A 23,464-nucleotide genomic window follows, 5' to 3' on the forward strand; every position below is an offset into this window, starting at 1 on the left:
AAGGATGAGAACTCAAGTGAGGGCCATGTCTTCCACTATAAAGAAAATTGCTAGGGAGCTTGCAGGTTCTAGTGGGAGTGTATGTTCCCTACAGAAGCTGCTGCCCTGTTTATTACAGAGGAATAGGACTATGTCAGACATGACAGTAAATAACATACATTATTAAATACGACTCTGTCATGGTCCTTATTAGGGAAACCTTAGTCTTGGATGTTTGTTGGATGATGATGTTTTGATTGATGCCAGTTCAGTATAATAGTTGAGAGAAAGAGATAGCCAAAGTGAGAGAGGGTTTGGATTATTAAATATGTCACTCTCTCATGGCCCTTATTAGGGTAAACCTCAGTCTTGGATGTTGTTTGCTGGACAATGATGTTTTGATTGATGCCATTTCAGTGTAATAGTTGAGGAAAAGAGTAAGTAAAGTAAGACAGAGAACGTGTGGAGCATAGAAACACTGGGAGATGGGCAGTGAAAGGAGACCATTATAGTACCACATGTTCAAAAATATGTTTTAACTCTTCTTTCACTGCTCTGTATTACATTATAAGGAGGGCATTAGATATCCTTTCTTCTTTTTATACTCCATATAGATTTACATAGCTTCTGTTTTATGTCGTCACTCATGACCCCATTCTCTTTTTGTAACATTTACTCCCATTTCCTTTCATACTCTACTTACTTCTTGTTTTGATAAAACCTAAGAAAAAAATGCAAAGTCAGCGTAGTCCAAAGCAGCAGTAACCAGAAATTTCACTTTATTGTAACAAGAATTAAGCGCTTTCATCCATCCACTAGGACTTCTTCAGAACAATAAAACCACTACAGCTCTCTCCTTGTATACTCACTCAATTAAAATATAATTAGAAGGTAGCTATAAAATAATTGGAAATAATTATCAATAAAGATGTTAAAGCTAAAGGCTCAGTGTGAGCATGCAGTGTATTCTAAAGGTTAACACTTGAAAATTCTTCATAGAAAACTGTCCATTAAGAGCTGTCACCATTAATGTCAACATCCCTAACAATTATTCAGTAAAAAATAAGAAAATGTAACAATGTTAAAGGTGTAAAGAATGTAAAAAAATGTATAAAACGTTATACATAAATAAAAGTCCCACTTCATAGTTTAGCTGGACAGTTCTAAAGAAGTCCTAGTGGATGGACGAAAGCGCTTAACCCTTGTTACAATAAAGTTCATTTTCTGGTTACTGCTGCCTGCTGCTTTGGACTACGTTGACTATGTATTTATTTATTTATTATTTATTTATTTATTTGCAGTTGATTTACCAGGATAGTCCATTGGGCCCAAAGAACCCGTTTTCAATGGAGTCCTGGGGAGAAAAGCTCCAGTACAGAAAACTGGGTACATACAAAGATTGCTAAAAATTTATACAAAATGGTAGATAATAGTCATGGGAGAAAAGCTCCAGCTCACACAGAATTAGGTTCATACAAGATTGCTAATATTTATAGAAAAGTGGTAGATAAAACATTTAAATTCACAGTTCATAAACATTCAGAACAATACAAACAAAGAGGATTAATGTGAAGTAAAGGAGTTTTGCAGCAGGAACGTAAAGTACCTTAAAGGGTGGAAACAGAGGGAACACAAGCTTTGTTAGATAAAAGTTGGTCCTGTAAGCATATTGGTGAAAGGATGTGATGTATTTATGAGGGGTGGGAGCAAGAGCAATCCCATTGGGAAATTAGATGTGAGTGAAGCTGTTTTTTGAACATGTATTGGTTAGAGGTGGTACGAATGGATGGAGGGAGTGAGTTCCAAAGACGGGAAAGGTTACAGGATAGTAAGTGTTTACCTGGGGGATAAGATGGTTTATGAATTTCCAGTAGGTTTTGATTGTTGGACCTTAAGACTCTGTTTGGTAGGTGCATTTTAAAGGCAGAAGATAGGGAGGGACAAAGAGAGGGGTTGAGAATGAGCTTATGAGCTAAGGTCAGCTGTATATAGATGAGATGATTAGATAGTTCGAGCCAATTTAGTTTTCGGAGAGAGAGACAGTGGTGGGTGGAGGATCTATGGCTATTTGCGAATTTGGCAATTTTGTTATAACAGGAGGAGAGTTGGTTTTTTAGTGATATCTGAATGTTAGACAATAATGGAGCCCCATAGAGAAGAGAGGGGATAAGAAAGGAGGAAGCGAGAGTGATTTTGGAGGAGCTAGTAAGATACCGATTCTGACGGTAAAGCATACCTAGTTTTTGATGAGTTTTTTTAATATTAAGTTGAAGATGAGAGTTGAAATTAAGACGGTTGTCGATTAGAACACCTAGTAGTTTAGCTTCAATTACCAGTTCCAAGGGTGAGTTGTCTTGGCTGGTAATGGAGAATGAGTTAGTGTCGAAGGAAGTAGATTTGGAGGGGGTAAATACCATTAGTTTTGTTTTGGAGGCATTGAGTGCTAAGTGATTTGTTTTCATCCAATCTTCAGTAATAGAGAAAGCTTCTTGTGTGAGTTTTTGGAGTGAAGAGGAAGAGGTGGCAGAGCAGATAATGGTAGAATCATCTGCGTATTGGATGATATTAGCAAATGGAATAGATTTGTGGAAATCATTGATGAATATTTTAAAGAGGAGGGGACCAAGAATAGATCCTTGGGGAACTCCAGTGGGGGTACTAAGGAATGAGGAAGTGGCCTTCTTCCAAATTACAGCTTGGTGTCTGTTAGATAAATAGCTGGAAAACCAATCTATGGAGGAGGGAGAAAGGTTAAGTTGTGACAGTTTGGATAAGAAGTAAGTAGAGTATGAAAGGAAATAGGAGTAAATGTTAAAAAAAAGAATGTCCCCTAAAACTGCTGCCTGTGTAGCAGTTACTTGGAAACATATACACTGGTGTTTTCCAATGTACTTGCAAGCTAAGGCAGTCGGAAAAAGATGATTTGAGTAATAAATAGTCATTTTTCATCTGCCCGAGCTAGCGGTTACCAGAGAAACACCTAAGCAAGTGTTTCTGAAGATTACAATTTACTGATCAACTTCTTGCAAAGCCAAAAATAATGGGAATGATGACTCAAAACCAGGGACAATTTTAAGTGTTGCTTATTCATTTAAAATTTTAGTGGAATAGATTTTGTGTCAACGTGTATTTTCTGAACAACTGAAGTGGGAAACTTTAATCTCTGGCATTAATGACTGACTGTAATCGTCTGCATACCTTTCGACTTTTGAATTGTGGACAAAGCCAAAATTAATGGGGGAGGGGATAAAGGGCCAAAATCAGGGACACATTTTAAATATTTATCTTATAAACTTAGAAGGCTGCTAGAATAACAGGTTTTGCATTAGCATGTATTTTTTGATGTATGGGAAGTCTCAGACTTAAATGTCTCATTATTTAATGAGTTGAATCCTCAGTGGTTTGCTACAAAACCACAAATTTCATGAATAACAGAACAAAATTTGTGACAATAATATGGACATTCTGCACAATTCTGGAGAGTTGAATGGTGTGATCCTGAGTGATTTATAGAAAATCAAACATTTTACGAGGGACAGGTCAAAATATGAGGCAAAGCCAGGAATGTCCTGCAAAATTCTGGGCAGTTTATTTACTTATTGCTATTTGCTTACCAGTTAAGTGGGCTGGTCTATTGACGCTTCAGTCACGACCTAGGATTAATAGCAGTAAAGGCAACAATTTGCACAAGTACAATAAGGCATGACATTGCATTCATGTGCCCTCTTTGTATAGTTGAGAGGTATGCTCTGTAATCCATCTGTCTGTCTATCCACAACTACTTTTTGCCATTTGTGCATATGGGATCAGTGTCACTTCAACAGTGACAATCATCTGCAGCCAATATTCACACTGCCAGGTTGGTAGCCTTGCCACTGTTGTATTTTTATACCACACACACACACACACACACACACACACACACACACACACACACACACACACACACACACACACACACACAGAAACACACCTAGGTATGCTGTATAAGTAAAGTTTAATTTCCATAAGTTGGGGGAGACCTACGTGTTTATTGCCTATGATCCACTGAATACTATGGTAGGCTTTCGTACTTCTGTCTAACAGCTTGTTTTAGACAGAATTTTCCACAAAGGTGTATTTCACTGGAGCTAGACTGTATTACAATACTACAATGTAGTAATCATTTTGCTGCATTCAGTTCTTCATTATACCTCTCAACTATACAGATTTCCATACAATGTTCAAATTTTTGCCTCATATTTTTGATCCAGTTTTTTATAAAACTGTGTTTTTTATGGAAAATAATAATAGGCATTCGAGTTTCAGACTTCATACCCCACAGAAAACTCATGCTAATGCAAAACCTGTTATTCTGTCAACTTTCTAAGTTTGCAAGAGCAATATATAAAATTGTCCCCCATTATTTATGGCTTTGTCCAGATTTGTTTCTCTAAGAGGTTGAGAAGTATGTTAGAGGGGCAGACAGAGATTTTCTGACAATCTGTGGATAAGCCATAAAAGTGGTTTAGATTCATGGATTTTTCAAAGCTAACAAATCTTTTTTTTTTAAGGCCAACAAATCATATGTCCATTTATGCCTTGTCAGTACCCTCCCTCAAGCAGCACCTCATTTTTCCAGGAGGGCCATAAACCCATTCAGTCATTAGTTTATCTTTTAAATAAGATAGTGAATCACTGCTTAACATGTAGGGGAAGTTTATTTCAAAGGTTTGCGGGGGACTGCCTTATAAGCATGTCTCTCTACTGTGCTGTATCTACCTGCTGGTGAAAATGTACGTCCCTGGTTCTAGTATTGGTGGAGTTACTTGATTTGCACATAAACATTAACTCCAGAACAGCTGGGTTTCTAATAGTGAGGTAAGCAGAGACCCCCCCCCCCCAAATGTCTTAAGGCACTGAATAAAGGGATATAGCTTTCTGCATATCTCTGTACCTCAGGGACTTTAGGTCTATGATCTTTTTGGTTAGGAACCTTCCTGCCCCCCACATACCCCTATTTGTGCATCCTGCTTTCCCCCCATCCGAGTCTACCCACATCATTCAGAGTACTTTTTTAATGTTTTTATAATTTGTTGCTTTCTTCAGGTTTTTCCTGCATTCATTCAATATGTCATGACTGGCCAAGACTACACCCTAAATAAATAATCAAATCTAGCTGGAAGTCTCAGCACCCCAGAAGCCATTCCGTTCTAAAAGAGCTGAGTTGCATTTCAGAGCTTTTTTTATTTCAAACTTATCAGCCAAAGATGGCCTGAACAAAATTCATGCCTAAAGAAAGAAATTCATTCTTACTTTTCATTGTCTTCCAGCATCCTTGCACTACTCCTTAATGGCCAAGACAGCAAAGGTAAGCCAATGGTGTGGAGGTTGATTTGGCCTTAGAAGCAATAGGATTCTAGATATTTTGAGGTACATGTTAAAGCTTTGTTACATTTAAGGCCTGGACAAAAATTACAACTAACTAAAGAAATTCAGTCGTATTTTTTCCTTTCAGTGAAGAAATAAGTTGTGTCCAAGGCTTAAAGACTTAGAAGGTGACAAAAAAGTAGTTTCCAATAAACTGAGAAGATAAATACTTGCAAAGATGCATGAATCATATCATAGAATAGTGTCTGCCTCCCTGTCTGAAGATAAAAGGGATAACAGTGAATAAATAAATGGCATCAGTTACATATTTGAATTTGTTGCTATCACACATCATACATCTTACCTCTTCACTCCCACCCTTAAAAGATAGCTACCTTACCTGTATTCATATGGCAACAGTGGGAAGCTGTCACTTCATTTTGAGTCCACTCAGATAATATTCCATGCTGATATTTATCTTACTGGGAAAGTGACATTGTTGCTGCTGAATTTTCAAAGAGTCGGAGTTTGGTGAAGAATCCAGAAATGTTGCTGCTTTTGGCAAGTGTTTTAAGTATTTTGGAATTCCACACTTAACGTTCCACACTTAAAATGTACTTTACTGAAGACTGCCACTGTAGTGAATTCATTGGCTTTGACAGTTATCTGCACAACCATAGTATCAGTTCATTAAGTCTGCAACAGAATGGGAGAAAGTAAATTAGGAATTCACGAAAGTTAACTATGAATACAACATATACTGATTTTAGCAACTTGGGTGAATGTTGGAGTCATTTTGTTGGTAAAATACTGATTTAATGGAGTACATTATATCAGGAAAAAAATGGCGACATTGTTAATCGGAATATCTATGTTTGTTGATATGAAAAAGAGTAAAGTGCACCATAAGATTATGGACATAAAATTATGGGTTTTACACTTACTGTTTGTAGAACACAGTTAAAAAAGACAGTTTGCTGTTTGATTTTCCTAGATTGAATGACAGTTGTGATAAGGAAGTTTGCTGTCCCCATCCCACCGACCCCCAGTTGTACATTCTGGTTGCTTTATTTTCCTGGGTTTATGCTGGGGAACCGTTCAATTTTTTTAAAAACATCTTTATAAAACATGACATTAAAAAGTGACACAACGCATGTACAATAGCAGAAAAGAAAACAAACCATATTAAAATTTATGTTGCTATTTTCATGCACTGTACATTTCAACAATTTTCATTCACTCCAGTATTAACTGATTTCTCTCCTCCTCCTTCGTATTCTGCATGTATTGTTCTCACCGATTCCATTTATTTCTGCATAATTTGCTCTTTACCTTTTCTAACAATGCCACTTCCACTTCTTTTACTTCCTCGGTAATAATCAGCACTTCTGCTATATTTGCTTTAGATGTTTACTTCAGTGTTATAGTAATTGTTTTTTTTTTTTTTTTTTGGAGCCAATAAGTATCAAACTTAGTAAGGCATTATTATTTATGGGAAGTTCAGTCCGTATATCTCAACTCAAAAAAAAGAATTTCTATATTTACAACCATTTGCTCCCCCAACATTTCGGACAAAGTATTCTGTGGGGAATTTTTAAAATCTGCCAGTTTATTGCATTACCAAAAACAAGTTCCCAGTTGCCTTTTTGTTTCCCATCACACTGCAAGCATTTGCTATCTGCCTGTGGAAAATTTCTCTGAAATTTGCTTCGAGTACAAAAATACCTGTAAAGATACTTCAACCTTCTGGACTTTGTTGCATACTTGGGACCTATGCAGATCTCTTCCCATTGTTCCTTGGCAAATTCTTTCCAGTCTGTCTTCCCAGTCTTTTTCTAACCTCCTTATAGTTATCACACAGTACTGTGAAGGCCCTAATAATTATCCCGTTTTAGCCACAACCTCTTCTAGACTCAACTAAAAACAGTACCAGACCTGGTCTTTAATTTAGCAGTTCCCTATCCTTTTCTGATTGCCTGTACAATGTTATTAGTCTCTGGTAGGGAGGTAGTCTCTATCTACAATCCAAACTTCTGCTTAGCCTCACCCCTCTCTGCTGTGTCACAATGTACTGCACATTGATGACATAGTATAGGCCCAGTACTGTATATATTGCTAAGTTATGTCAGTTAATATAGTTAACAAAATTCAGAAATTGTTGGAGGAAGTGTGATTTTTATAAAGTCATGAGAACATGTCATTTTGAGCTATTTATTTGCCTTGTTTAAACATTATACATAAGATTTAGAAAAATCTAAGAATCTTAACAAGTTGTTTGTTTTTTGTACACTTTTAGAGCGGAGGAAGCTATACACAAGCATCAGAAGGTGGAGCACCCTCACCATCACCACAATCCTTGCAATCTTCACAAGCAGAACAGGTAGTTATATATTTTGTTAGATACAGTAACAAGTGAGAATAAACAGAGCCTGGTGCCTTCTGCTTAAAAGGTACACCTGTAACCACCAACATAACTTAAGTTGTATAAGGACTGTTTTTCAGCTTTTATAGATAGTTATACCAGGTACAGCCAGTATGAGAAGACAAAGTAACAGGGAACAGGGCTGTATTTGTGTAACAGATGACAAAGTTGAATGAGAAAAAAAAATTGGTTAGTTCCAGTGTATTTGACATTGGAGGACTAAGTAGGTAGTAATGGGGAGGTATTATATCAAAATGGTCAAAGTTTTATCTATGTTTGAACACAGTTTTTCTCTATTTGGGAAAATTTCTAAGGGTTTGTGAACCTATTTTCAAGGATTCTTGATACTGCAGGAGTTCTGCCTTTTGTTGTAAAGTACTTACTACTGTACTTGAGCTCAAAACCAGTTTGTTTTACATTGAGGGTTTTATTTTGCACTCTAGTGGGAGCAGAGAGCTGATTCAACTCATCTGAGTTGGGAACTGCTGGTGGAAAGCTTAATGTGTGTTTATCTGAGTGGCCTGAAACCTGATGGTACAAAAGCTTTGCATTTGTGCATCACAGAAATGTAGTTACCTGTGCCTTCTATATATGTAAACCTCTTCATTTTTAAATCTTCTATAGGAAATGTTCTCTATAGTCACCCACTGTTCATAGCTGCACATAGAGCTGCCAGTTTTTGCAGAGGGAAGCACCACTGCAGGTCATCCAGTTGTGTACTACTAAACACACTCATTTTACCTTTAAGTGACATCCCCTACTCATTCACATTTACTAAGGATTTGCATATGATCTTTTCTCTCTCTCCTGTAGTTGTCTGCAACACCTAATTGGCTAAGCAGAAGAATTTCTTAAATTATATCCTCATTTTGGAAGAATGTATGTGTGTCTTGATTTTTAACATTTGCAGATTACAGTTACTCTTGCCCTTACCTGCAACCACCTCTTTGGCTAAGCACAAGGCTTTTTTGAATTCTAACTTCATTTTGCAAGAAAGTGTGTGTGTGTGTGTGTGTGTGTGTGTGTGTGTGTGTGTGTGTGTGTGTGTGTGTGTGTGTGTGAGACACTCACACACACACACATATATATATATATATATATATATATATATATATATATATATATTATATATATATATACATATATACAGATGTATATGTATGGATATATATATATATATATATATATATATATATATATATATATTTACAGATTCCCTTCACAAGCTCGAAATTTCAAAACTTCGAACTGCAAATGGTCGCGATCATAACATCGAACATTTGAAACTTCAAATGTTTTGAATGGAGATCGCCGTACAGTGCAGAATGGGAATTTTACCATTTTCACTTTAGTGTGATCTTGGAGTTGGTATATTTATTTAGCAAATGTAAAAAACTATTTTTTGCTTTTATTTTTTTATTACAATTTCAAAGTTTCAAAACTTCAATATTATGGTCTTGACCATTTGCAGTTTGAAGTTTTGAAACTTTGAGTTTGTAAAGAAGATCCACACACACACACGCATACATATACATATATGTATATGTTCATATGTGTGTGTTTGTCTCTGTATCTGTGTAGGCAGTATGTATAATTTCTGTTCTTATTTACTTTTTACTAAGGTGTTATATTTATATTTTTGTCCTTGATGTTAAGCTGAATTAATTTCTACTCTCTGATTTCCACTGTGAATAATTTCAGTTTTGCAAAGTTTCTAGAGAGTCTGCCACAATTTTTTGAAGTATGAATATAACATGAGTTTCTTTTATAACTTGTTTTGTATTCATTGCATAGTTCTCAGTTTACCTTTTATGGAGTAAAATATTGCTAGGAGTTAAAGGAGAATGAGAAAGGCGTCAAGGTGTTTACATATTACAGCCCTAACTGGAAGTCATGGTCCAGAATCGATAACATTTTTATATTAAGGGAACACAGAGAGTTTTTAGATCACGAAGAATAGCACCAGTATGGCTATCTGACCGTGTTTTTATAAGAGGAGTATTACAGTGAGGAGTAGGAAATATATTTGAAAAGGTTTGGAAGTTCCTGGGTATCTGTTGAGTATGACAAATGTGTCCCATGGTTAATGGAAAAGTAGGTGCTACATTTATTCATAGTGTGTGTGTGTGTGTGTGTGTGTGTGTGTGTGTGTGTGTGTGTGTGTGTGTGTGTCGGTTTGCCAGATAGTTTCAACAAACATAAACAGAGCAAAAGTAGTTCACTGAAATGACTTTCACTGACAGTGGAGATTGCCTTTTTTCCCCACTGTTGTGCAACCTTGTACATGGTATATATCATTTCCAGACGGGTGGAGGGGTGAAGGAGAGCTTGCCCTCCTCCAAAAAAAAAAAAAATAAGTAAATTTTCGCTAAAAGTGATTTTGGTAAACTTCTTTCAATTTTTTTTTTGCATTCACTGAAACTACCTTCATTGAGTTGACATGTGTCTGATTCATACACAGGATGATGGTTCGGAAAACATTAAAGGGGAAGTAAAGAATCAAGTCATGCAGCAGAAGAGAAAAGGTAGAGAGAGGAAGACATACAAAAGGCTGTGCCAATTAGAGACAGTGAGACAGTTACAGAGGTAAAGGCAGAATTTAACTGAACTGGAGGAAGGGAAATTAAGATAAATGCAAAAGGATATACAAGATGAAGAGGATAGGAGGATATTAGATCAAAGAATAGCAGTAAAGGAGATCAATATTGCATCTCCTCTCAAGGCTGTAAAAGCATTGGCTGTGAAATTAAGACAGTAGAAGGTAGAGATGTTCTTCACTTGAGAACAGATGGTGAAAAGACTATGGGCAGGATTCACGAAGGCTTGCACGGTGTCTAAGAGTAGTGTAAGACTCCATGCAGCCTTCGCGATCCAGGAACAGCCCTAAATTCCGTGTAAGAGACCAGCTAAAATGTCTCTTACATGGAGTGGGCATGGATATGCTAATCACCTCACTTGCAGCCGAAAGGCATGCAAATGAGGTAGATTAGCGATCCAGGAAGCCCAAAGCAGCCCATGTAAGAGTCGTTTTAGCTGCAGAAATGTACTCAGTTGACAACTGAGTACGTTTCTGCAAAAAACACAATGGAGCCATGTCAGCTCCAAATAAAGGGTGCATATGTGTCAGGCAGCATGCCAATGGCCAAATATGTGGCCATTGGCAAGGTACCCTGATGCAAATATAAGAAATAAATATTTAAAAGCAGCGCAGCCCCGCGCAAACGGGCTGCGCTGTATAAAACATAAAAATGAAGGTTATAAACCCACAAATGTGGGTTTTATGCAATACATGGATTTACAATGCAGGGACCAGCAGACCAAAAACAACATGGCCACCGTTTAGTGGTTGCTAAGGGGGGAAGCTGAGTCTAAGATATGTAACTAAGCATTAGTAGGCAATCTGATGTAAATGAGTGTTAGGATACTGAATTCCACTGTCACATAGCAAATGAGCACATTCTGAGTAGTGTAAGAGATACATAAGGGGGAGGAATAGAGTAGGAGATAGGTGACATCACAGGGGGGAATGGTAGAAAGAAATGCAGTTCATTGGAGGTCAGTGTTACATGACAGATGTCAGACACATATCATGGAAAGAGGAGTGCCACAAGATAAATCTGGGAAAGTCAAGAAATGGAAGGTGTACACTGTTACTTACACTAAAGTTTCTTGCTGGGCGTGCATGCGCACGTGTGCACGCCTTGAAGCGCGAGTAGGGCAGTGTGCGCGCGTGTAAAGCAGACTGAGCATGTGGGAGCCTGTTGGCAGAGTTGTAAGACTGTTTGCGCTGGTGTGCGGGCGTTTTAACCCGAATAAGCAGATTCTGAACCGTGTAAGCCTGTGTGTACGCGTGTAAGCCACTGTGAGCGTGTTTCTGCTGGTATGCGCGTTGCTCCCCCCTGAGGAAACAGAAAGGAAAAAGGAAGCAACAGAATTAGTAGGAAGCTAGCAGGGAATACTGCTGGAGCTAGCAGGTGAAAACAATTAGAAGCAGGCAATTACACAGGCAGAATAGTAGCTCAGCCAAGCACTTAAAACTCTGCAAACAGCAGTGCAGGATGTTTCTCTCAAGAGACACTGCAAGACCGGAGTAAGCTATTAGAAGTGAAAATTGAAAAAGCTGAACTCAGTGCAGAAATGCTAGGGGCTGCCATAGCTGTCATAAGGAGACATAGGCTACTTGCTGAGGGTGGTGACAATGCAAATGGTGCCAGACATCCCACAGTGAGGAGACGAAGAGTGTACAGGCCCAGGGTCACCTACCATGGGTTACATGAGCTGGAGATAGTAGAGCGCTATAGAGTGGACAGAGACCTCCTGCAGCAAATTGTGGAGCTGTGCAGGCCACGCCTCACACACAGAACCAACAGAGGGCAACCCATCCCAGTGGAAACCAAGGTATGTGTTGGCCTAAGAATACTAGCAACAGGTACCTTCCAGAGACCAACTGGTGATATGATGGGAATATCACAGGCATCAGCCTCCAGGGTACTGCACCAGTTCCTGGATGCCATGTCAGCACATGTCGGTGATCATGTACATTTCCCCAATGCCCGTGAGGTATTGGCCAGCAATATCGTCTCTTCCAGCAAATAGCGGAATACCCTGAGGTAGTGGGTACAATAGACTGCACGCATACGCATCAAAGCACCAGCCGGTGAGCGGGGTAGGGCCTACATTAACCGCAAGGGCTTCCCCTCCATCAACTGCCAGGTCATGTGTGATGCCCAGGGCATAATAATGAATGTGTGTGCTGGCTGCCCTGGGAGCTACCATGATTCCCATATCTGGCATTTGACGCAGCTGTACCAGACATTTGCCAATGGGGACATCCCACATGGACACCTAGTGGGGGATGCAGGTTATGCACTGGAGCCATGGCTGATGACACCCATCAGAAATGCACACACACCTAAACAGGAACGCCATAATGAGGCACACGCACAAACACGTAATGTAATAGAGCGTGTATTTGGCCTGCTCAAGTCATGGTTCCGGTGTCTGGACACATGTGGTGGAGCCTTGCAGTACTCACCAACTACATGTACCCAAATTGTCATGGTATGTGCTATGCTACATAATATGATCTTGCGAAAACAGCTGCAGCAGGACCAGCATAGGGCCGGACCAAACAGCCACCCACCATTGCCAAGGCCATCACAGGCAGAGCGTGACTCGGAGGAGGAACAACCTGAGCCTGCCCCAGTAGGTGGAAGGAGGCGTGCCCAGTATGCCCTGGCCTTGGCAAAGAGGCAACGCATAGCACATACACTGGCTCAGTAGGAACCCTGGGAATGATACCCCTCTCTGACTCACTCATATAATAACAGGGATGCCTAAAATGACATGACCTGCTCTCAAACATGTACAGGGAGTGTAGTATGTGCATCCGACAGAGGCAGCCCTGCAGCACCACCTGAGGAATGAATGCCATGTGTTAAGCAATGTAACACCATGTAGTATATGCACACTTGATGACCCTGACTAACATCCTACCCTCACCAAGCATGATGCCACAATATGATGATGAGATGATCAATTGCAATAAATGGCTGAAGTATTGCAGTTAGTCAAAGGGGATCCAATGTGTGCCAGCCTGGGATGACATGCTGAGCATGACATGATGCTCCACCTGCTAGGGGTGGCGTGCACCTATTAGTCCAGGCCTTATGGATACTGGCAAAGGCTGTTGTTACCCACAGTGTGCCCTGAATAGGTAAGGCTCAAAACACAAACCCACCTCCATAGGTATCACAAGGGATAAGAACCTAGATGTAATGCTACCCAATGCCAGAAGTCTAAACAGCAAGATACATGCAGTCTAAACTCCCCCAGTATGGAAAATGTTGATATCTGTCCTGTAACCAAAAACTGGGTCAAGGCTCACAACAGCACCGTAACACTACCAGGTTACACCTCATACTGTGCTGTACAGCCTCAAAACATTGAACAAGCTACAAAAGGAGGGTGACTAGCAATAATTGTCAAGGATAACCACACCCCCATGTTGGTACCACAACAAGAAGCAGCATGGACTAGCCATGGTCAAGTAACAGTGGCTAAAACTGCCTCCCAGTTTATAGCCTGCTACAGACTACCGTCCTAACACCAGGAACTGCACCTGGCCTATGTTGGAATACATGAATATATCAAGCCCTCCAAACCACATTGTACTGTGTTACAGAAAATAACCAGACATAGACTGGGAGCATTATACTAGCTCCAACACTGTAGGACAAAAGTTCCTAGAATCCATAAACCAAAATGCCCAGGAACAACATACCACTCCCACAAGAGGGGTAAGCATACTGGATGTGATAATCAGCAACATGGGTACTGGATGGCAAGATGAGAAGTGTATCCCTCACTGGTAAGACCAGACCATAGAGTAATCACACTGGATATACACATCCTGACCACAGTCCCTGGCCAGAAAACCACAGTAAAAAACATGTGTAAAGCAAAAGTTGCACTGCTCCAAACTGATGTGGAATCCATTAAAGGCCCTGTGCAGGTGCAAAATATGGGCCACACCTCAGAACCTGTTATACAGGCATTCCATGAACACTGCCAGGAATGCTTGGATTATGCAATCCCAAATAAAACCAAGACACAATGCCATACACGCAGGCATCTGGCATGGTGGACTCCAGCCATTACCAAACCATGCAAGAGAATGAGGAAGCTACTACATGATAGAGAAAACATAAAAAGGGAAGTAATCACTGATCAGTAGTATGCCAATAAAATATGTCCACACATACAATCCACTAAGGCCAGCTACAACAAGTTGAATCTGTGAATCTTGAGGCAATATTACACCTGCCCCAAGTACACAGACAACCCTCAACTCCCCCCAAGAAATACAAATATATGTGAGAGATGCAACCAATTATCCAAACCGGAGGCTGACCTCCCTCAACTCAGTACTGTCAAAACTAGTCAGGAGGAGAAGGTAACCACACACACCACAAACCCAGTCCCACGTAGACCTATCACAACTGCAAACCAAAGACATAAACACAGAAAAATATTCCCGGAGGCCCTAATTACAAACACACCACACCAACAGAGGCCTCCAAAGCAGACACCCAAGCAACCACAACCTCCAAACATAGCCCATGCAACACATAGTACACAAAGCTGATGTGCCAAACAGTCACAGGCCAGAAGGAGAAACAACATGTCTGATACAGTTGTAATAGGTGACTCCATAGTCAGACACACTGTTGTCCCGCTCACCAGACTGAACAAGGGAAAGGGTACAGTAAGCTGACTGTAGGCTGTTACAATACACCACATAACACAAGTATGCAGGTCACCCCAAAGCAAGTAGAAATATGATGCAGTCATTGTCCATGCTGGAGTGAATGACCTGAGATGTACCTCCCCGGACTACATGAAAAGAGACATAGATGAGCTCTCCGATTATGTAGTCCAGGCCGGTATGACACTAACCGTTTGCAGCATCCTACCCTCACCAAGAATGATGCCACAGTACAAACACAGAATGATCAGCTTTAACAAGTGGCACAATTACTAGTGTCATTCCAAGGGGATCCAATGTCTGTCTGCTTGGGATGTCATGTTTGACAAGCCACGCTGCTGTTCCAGGGATGGCTTGCACCTGTTACCCCTGGGCGTCTGAATATTGGATAAGGCTTTTGCCACCTCCATAGAGCCTTTTGTAGGCAAGGCTGAAAAGACTAACCCACCACCCTAGAAGACATAACTGGAAAGAAACATAAGGGTAATGCTGACCAATGCCATACGTGTAAACCTCAATATGCATGCTCCCGAGGCCCTCCCCAGTATGGAGAACATTGATGTCCGTGCAGTGACAGAAACCTGCAGCAAGTCTCCTGACAGCACACCAGCACTACCAGGTTATACCTCATATCATGCGTTATGGCCCCAAAACCTGGACCAAAACATAAAAGGAGGGGGAGTATCCATATTCAGCACAGACACCCATACGTCCAGTTAACTGACAATGCACGAAGCATCGGAGACCACCCATGTGCAACTAACCGTAGGCAAAACTGCTGTACAGTCTGTAGCATGCTACAGACCACACTCTCACACACAGGAACCCCACCCAGCCATCCTGAAGACACTGGACAGTATGAATGTCCCACCAAATACCAAACAAGGTACTCACAAATTACCACATAGGTGGTAAACCATTATGTATGGAAGGAGTAATCAGGGACCTAGGGACACAAGTGGACAGTGACCTGTTATGTGACACTCACATTGCCAACGTGGCTAGGAAGACTGTCTATATTGGACACCGTATTATGAAAGGATTCACATCTACGTCAGCAGAGGTCATTGTGCCCCTATACTGTTCTCTTATCAGATCCATAATCTAGTACAATGCCTCATTTGGGATGTACCTTACCTGACACCTGCAGAAGTTAGAAAGACCTCAAAGGTACCTCACCAAGAGGATAAAGGGTCTCAAATATATGTCATATGCTGCCTGGCTGTAGACACCCCAGCTGAATGCAGTCACATACTGCCTACACAGAGGCGTTGTATGCCTGTTGTACAAGGCGATGTCCAACACAGGAGTAATGGACATGCTCCACCCCAGAAAACCCAAAGCCTTCGGAGCTGTGAGAGTGAGAGATGTCAACCTCAACACATAATGAAATAGGATGTGCTGGAGGGACAGATACATAACCCAGAGGCTCCCTACACCCTGGAACAGAATCCCACTCCATGTTAGGCAGAGCCCCTCACTGACACTCTTCAACAGGAATCTTGCCAAGTGGATGGATGATCATAGATGTACACTGGGGGTCTTCACTGTGTCATGTCCAGAAAGAGGCACAGTAAAGTAAATCATAAATGGCCATAATATTCACATATCAAGGTGTGGCGAAAGCCACACACACTCTGCCTAGGCTTATAAATGCCCTAGGGTGGATAGCCTAGTATGAACCTATGAAGATACACATTGTACAGGACACTAAGGATAATCACAAGGCTTTCTTAACTGATGGTAGGAACCTTGTTGGGAATTCACAGATATGCTCTGAATCACTCAAATATTACAATCAACATACCAAACACACACACATATTGCCAACATCCAACCTGACAGGTGCAGTGCAACCCCCCCCCCCCAGAATGCAAAATATCTATCCCAGCAGACTGCTGGCCCCCTGACATTGCAGATGCTGAGGTAACAGCCAGCATCTACAAAGCAAAACACACAGCAGCAATGGTATGAGATGGTGTCCTGGGCTGAGTCCAACATGGACTCCAAGAAGAATGGAATGCCAAATCACACTACTGCTCAATGTCAGCCTTACCACAGGATATGTACCTAAAGAGCAGTGTACAACAACAGTGGTCCTTCTCAACAAAGGTGTTGCCTGAATGGATACTGCAAACTACCACCCCAGAATCCTGACAAGCTTGGTCTGCTCAGCTATGGAAAGGATCAGCATGTACCGCAGACATAAAGATTTTGGGGACCTACTGACATAAACCCCTATGTCAGTAAAGGGGTTGCAAACCAGACCAAGGACAGAACTGACATGGTCATACATGCTGCAGCCATGTCAGACTACAAACCAGATATAACTGGCATCCCACAAGGCTTGGTCCTGGGACCTCCCTCGTTTGGTATATATGTCCCATAGGTATAGGCCAACATGGAAGGACTGTGTCTGAACATGTTTGCAGAGGACTACAAACTGGCCACCATATCTGACCCTCCAGCTGACACAAGCATCCCACAAAAGGGCCACATAGAAACAGACAACTGGTGCCATAGCCATGTTAGCAAGCTAATTGCAGAAAAGTGTATAGTCAACCCCTGTGGATATACAGTAAGTGCCCACCAATTACCACATAGGTGTTAACCCATTAAGTACTTTTAATGAGAGACCTGGGGACATAAGTTGATAGATATCCTGCATTGGACAAGCATGTGGCTGTAGTGGTTACAGAAACATACCATATACCCACCTAATCATGAAGGTTGTCATATCTAGATAAGGGGAGGTCATTGTGGCTCTGCAGTCATCCTTCATCAGCGTTACAATTGACTACAATAGCCCCTGTGGGATGTACCTCAGCAGACACCTCCATCAACTGTAAAGTCCCCAAAAGTACCTCACCAGGAGTATCAAAGAGCTTGAACAGATGCCATGTGTTGCCTGATTAAACAAACTGCAGCTCCACACACTGCCATACTGCCCACACAGAGGCAAGCTGTGCCTGATGTATAAAGCCATGTCCAAGCTGGAATCAATGAACATGCTGCACCTTGTACAATCTGAATGGCAGTGAGCTATGCACATGAGAGACCTGATCCCCAGCACTGACATACATAGGACAAGCTGTACTGAATGATCCATAACACAGAAGCCACCCCCACTCTTGAGTAAACTCCCAGTACAGGTTAGCCAGAGAGTCACTCATCGACTCTCCTCAAGAGGAATCTTGATGAGTGGATGGGAGATGGTAGGTTTACCCTGGGTATCACTGTTATGTCACGGGTAGATGGAGGCACAGTATACTAACCATGACATATGTCATGGCAAACTCCACTTACAATGTGTGTCGAAGGACAAACACACTCTCCGACTAGCATTAGAAATGGCCTAGGGCACATCGCTAGTGTTTGCCAATGTACACCTATGTTATGGAATACACTACCAATGTTGGACTGGCCACATCAGTTTTTTAACCTTGAAAAAGCCTGGAAGTGTCCAGGCGAAAGCGCTTGGTGTGTTTTATATTTGTTGGCGTTTTACATCTGTGGATTAAAGCTTTTTGTGGTGAATTTTCCGCATCTACTACTGTTTATTTGATGAAGGAGTTTGCATCTCTAAGCTGGGATTATACTTCCTGTATGGTATTTGTGCCTACTTTATCTACAGCTGATTTGCAGATTGACTGCCTTTTCATTCAAGACTTAGATTCTAATTTGTGCTGTTTTGGGAACAGGGCAAGTGCCTACATCGTACAGAACTGACTTGCATAGTTGCTGTTCTTTATTTAACTTTCATTCAACTCTGTGTTGCGTTGGAACTAGGTCTGGTGTGTTGTTCCGGTTCTGTTTTCCCTGTTCTTATCCGCTCCGTTAGTTATTTGTTTGCTATGGCGGAGGAACCACCAGCTACGGATCTACTCAACACACCCCTTATTCTAAGGGAAGATAATGATGATACTCCGGTCACTCGTTCGGAGTTCAATCAGGTACTTATGTTACTTACTATTATCAACAAAACCCTATCAGGGCAGTTGAACTGTGAAGTTTCAGATTCTTTATTCCCTCCGGGGAATCAGCAACAATCATCATTGCAGCAACAAAGACCGCGAAGAGCGCAGGAGCCGAACGGCGACGCTAACACAAGCGGCTCTTTAAGAACAGGCACAGCTTACGAAAGAGAAGGAAACTATAACAACAGGGCACCGAATGGTGAAGCACCGGACAATATATTTAATTTTAAAAAATGGACTGAACTCCGACCGGAGTTTAAAAAAGGTACTTTCCAGCACAATGTTCAGCAACTAGATGTTGATTTTGATTCCTTTAGCAACAAATTATATGCATACAAAAACTGTCAGCTTGAAATTAGCTACTTAAAGGAATGTATTGATGTCAAAAGAGTGCCGAAAGGCCTTAGATGCTTTAAATTCCCTAACAATGCTACTGTTGGTTCGACTTTACATACACAGTTAATTGAGTTATTTAACCAGACTGGTTTAGAAATGTTGGATTTGATGGTTAAGGACTATCAGCACAAATGTAATGTTTTTTTAGATGAACTTACTACTCTTAATGATAATATTGTGCAACACAAAAATTTTCTCAGACATAAAAAGAAATACGATGAAGTATTTCTTGAGGTAGACCAACACTGTCAGAAGGTCATTGATAGAAAAATTAAAAAGTTAGACAGAGACCTTCTAGAATACAGAGAAGGGAGAGCATACCCATTGGGGTTTAAACAGAACCAAGTTACACGAACTAGTGAAATTGAACATGAAAGTAGAAATGAAGCTCAGAATGTCAGAAACTTGCAAAATTCAGAACCTTTGAGGAGAAGTGAAAGAATAGCACAAAAAGAAAATAATAATACTTCACAGGGTTTTCACTATCCCCAGGGGAGACCAATGGGGAGGAATATGAATGCCCCATACCAGCAAGCATGGGGGAGGATGCGCAATTAGGTGTTATTATGGACAACACAATTTTTTTAAATTCTACTCAAGACACTAATTGCACTGTGGTTACATCTAATAACTTCAGTATTTACAACTATACTGATTTAGAAATAACTCCAGTATATTTTGAATTATTTACTAAAGGTTTGAATTATGTACCAGCTAGACCAGCTTATATCCCCAAATTGTTGATAGAACTTAAATTGTTTATTAGAAACCTCAACCTTTCACTATTTTTCAAAGGACAGCCAACTATGAATGATAACATCACTAGGTCGAGTCTTTTCAACCCACCCCTACATCCGAGTTTAAAAATTTTTGAAGAACTAATAGAAAATACTTTGAGATTTAATTTATCAAACAGGCAGGACATTTCACCTAACTTCAATAAGAATTTATTAGAAGTTATGAACCAGTTAAAACAACAGAAAATTAGGGTCATGAAACCGGACAAGGGGGGTGGGATGGTCCTTATGACAATTTTGGACTATGACATGGCTATGTATGATATTTTGCAGGATTATAATACTTATGAACAAGCTTCTATTAATGAACTCAATGTTGCTCAAGCGAATATTAAATACATTTTGAAAGATCACTTATTACAAGGAGTATTTAATGAAGAACTGTTCAATTATTTGAATGTTCCACATCCTAAAACTCCGATATTATTTGGGATACCTAAGGTCCATAAAGGAATAGCTCCATTAAAATTTAGGCCAATAGTAGCAGGAGCTAATGGCATTACTGAACCCTTAGGTAAATTTGTGGAACACAAAGTTAAACCATTAATGTCTAAGCTTCCTTTTGTATGTAAAGATTCCTGGGAATTCCTGGCCAGCATTCCACCTAATGTTTGCAATAAGGACGTCTTGATGATTACTATAGATGTAATAGAACTTTTTCCAAGCATACCTCATGATACAGGAATAAATTGGTTTTCTGAAGTATTAGTAAATTCTAGTGGACTTAGTAACAACCAGATTAATCTGTTGACAGAATTCATGGAAATTATTCTCAATAATAATTACATATTCTATAATGGAGAATATTTTAGGCAAAAAAGGGGGGTAGCCATGGGCTCCCCTTGTGCTTCATCCTATGCCAATGTTGTCTTACATAAGTGGGAGGTAACTTATATTCACTCTTCTAAATGGAAACAATATATTCTTTTTTATAAGCGTTACCTTGACGATATTTGTCTATTATGGGATGGAACTGAAGAACATTTCAAGGAATTCTTCACATATATCAATAGTACTACTGATTTTCTTTCATTTACATATGAACTTAGTACAGTTTCATTACATTATTTAGATATTTTTCTTACAAAAGACAATAAAGGAGAACATTTTGAGTCCACTGTTTATAGGAAACCTTTATATTCCAATACGTTCTTACACTTTGAGAGTTCTCATCCCATTTATACTAAAAGGGGAATTATAAGAAGCCAGTTTATTCGTGCATCAAGGATTTGCAGTACTGTGGAAGCTTTTTTGAAGGAAGTAGCTACTTTGACTACTATGTTTATAGAAAGTGGCTACCCTACACAGCTAATTAACAGCATTAGAGAAGAAGTCATAGAAAAAAGGGACTCTAAGTTTCCACCTTTACTTAGTCAGGGTCTGTTGTCCTTTAACAAGAATAGTATAACTAAGTATGATGCACACAAAAGTTTTAGTTATACTTACACTCAGGATGCGGCATTTATTGAAAAGACTTTACAGGCATTTTGGCCTACGCTCACAATACAGGAGGACATTAAAGATTATATACCTAGTATATTAACTTTTATTAGAAAACGTGATATCAATTTGAAAGGTATGCTTGAACAACACTTTAGTACTAAGAATGTTCTTGGAATTGTGGCCCCCTACAGGAAGAAAGGGACCTTTAAATGTGGTGCTTGCAAACAATGCAAGTACTTATTGAATGCTGAACAAATTTTTATTCCGGCCAGGAATTGTACCATGAGAGCACAAGGGCACTACAACTGCAACACAATGGGTATAATCTATTTAGGCACATGCACTTTTTGTCATGGTTTTTATATTGGAAAAACCATTAGGTCACTTAGAAAGCGAATATATGAGCACATATATGAAATTGAAAAAAGGAAGAACACAAACGCCTTTTTTAAACATTCTCTCATTTGTAACAATATGAGTTTAAAATTCTTTGTCTTAGAACAAGTTACCAGTGACCCCAGGGGTGGCGACTGGGAAACTTATTTAGAGACTAGAGAATTAACCTGGCAAATCAAATTAGATGCTTCAAGAAAACCAGGTATGAATGAGACCATCAGTATAAACAGCATATTGAAAATGAGAAGAAATAAATTATGAAATTATTTTTACCTTTAATATACTGCAGATGTAAAAATTTTTATGATAAAGTGAGTATAGTTATATTACATTTATTTTTATTTTTATGAACATTACATTATTCTTTATTTATTTATCTGTTTAAAACTAATTTTTCTTATATACTTATATAAATTAGATTTGGAAATATTTATTATTATATTTAGTACGTTTAATAATTATTATATATATTTTTTATATTCATATTTATTATTTTGCATAATTTGGTATGTCAACTCTTAGAGTAAAATTATTTTGTGTAGAATAGCTAGTATTTTAATTAGTTTGATTCATAGTGAATCAAAGAGAGATAAGTATGTTTTTATATGTCTATCTAGCAAGGACTGAAATTTTATACATTTATGCATTTTACATTTTTATGTATGATTTTGTCAGCACACTTTGCTTAAAAGGAGTAGAATGCTAGTAACAACTTATGTACTATTGCACTTTAAGAGGTGATTATTCTTGTTCAACTAATTAACAATTTAACAGCTTAATTGGCCGATTATCAAATGTATAAATATTGACTGGCCACATCAGTTTTTTAACCTTGAAAAAGCCTGGAAGTGTCCAGGCGAAAGCGCTTGGTGTGTTTTATATTTGTTGGCGTTTTACATCTGTGGATTAAAGCTTTTTGTGGTGAATTTTCCGCATCTACTACTGTTTATTTGATGAAGGAGTTTGCATCTCTAAGCTGGGATTATACTTCCTGTATGGTATTTGTGCCTACTTTATCTACAGCTGATTTGCAGATTGACTGCCTTTTCATTCAAGACTTAGATTCTAATTTGTGCTGTTTTGGGAACAGGGCAAGTGCCTACATCGTACAGAACTGACTTGCATAGTTGCTGTTCTTTATTTAACTTTCATTCAACTCTGTGTTGCGTTGGAACTAGGTCTGGTGTGTTGTTCCGGTTCTGTTTTCCCTGTTCTTATCCGCTCCGTTAGTTACCCTGGGTATCACTGTTATGTCACGGGTAGATGGAGGCACAGTATACTAACCATGACATATGTCATGGCAAACTCCACTTACAATGTGTGTCGAAGGACAAACACACTCTCCGACTAGCATTAGAAATGGCCTAGGGCACATCGCTAGTGTTTGCCAATGTACACCTATGTTATGGAATACACTACCAATGTTGGACAAGCCTGG

The 23,464-nt window shown here is 39.6% G+C and overlaps 1 protein-coding gene across 2 annotated transcripts in view; it reads left to right on the forward strand.

Moving 5' to 3' along the window:
- LOC122802910 (nectin-1-like) overlaps positions 1 to 23,464 on the forward strand; it is a 2,017,182-nt gene that overhangs the window by 1,276,975 nt on the left and 716,743 nt on the right. For both annotated transcript variants that reach the window (XM_044072733.1, XM_044072732.1), the window contains exon 8: positions 7,625 to 7,708. In XM_044072733.1, the coding sequence (XP_043928668.1) occupies positions 7,625 to 7,708 (84 nt within the window). The remainder of the gene's footprint in view (positions 1 to 7,624; positions 7,709 to 23,464) is intronic.

This window comes from Protopterus annectens, chromosome 5.part0, assembly GCF_019279795.1.
Source record: "Protopterus annectens isolate FY-2018-M chromosome 5.part0, PAN1.0, whole genome shotgun sequence".
Classification (NCBI taxonomy): domain Eukaryota; kingdom Metazoa; phylum Chordata; order Ceratodontiformes; family Protopteridae; genus Protopterus; species Protopterus annectens.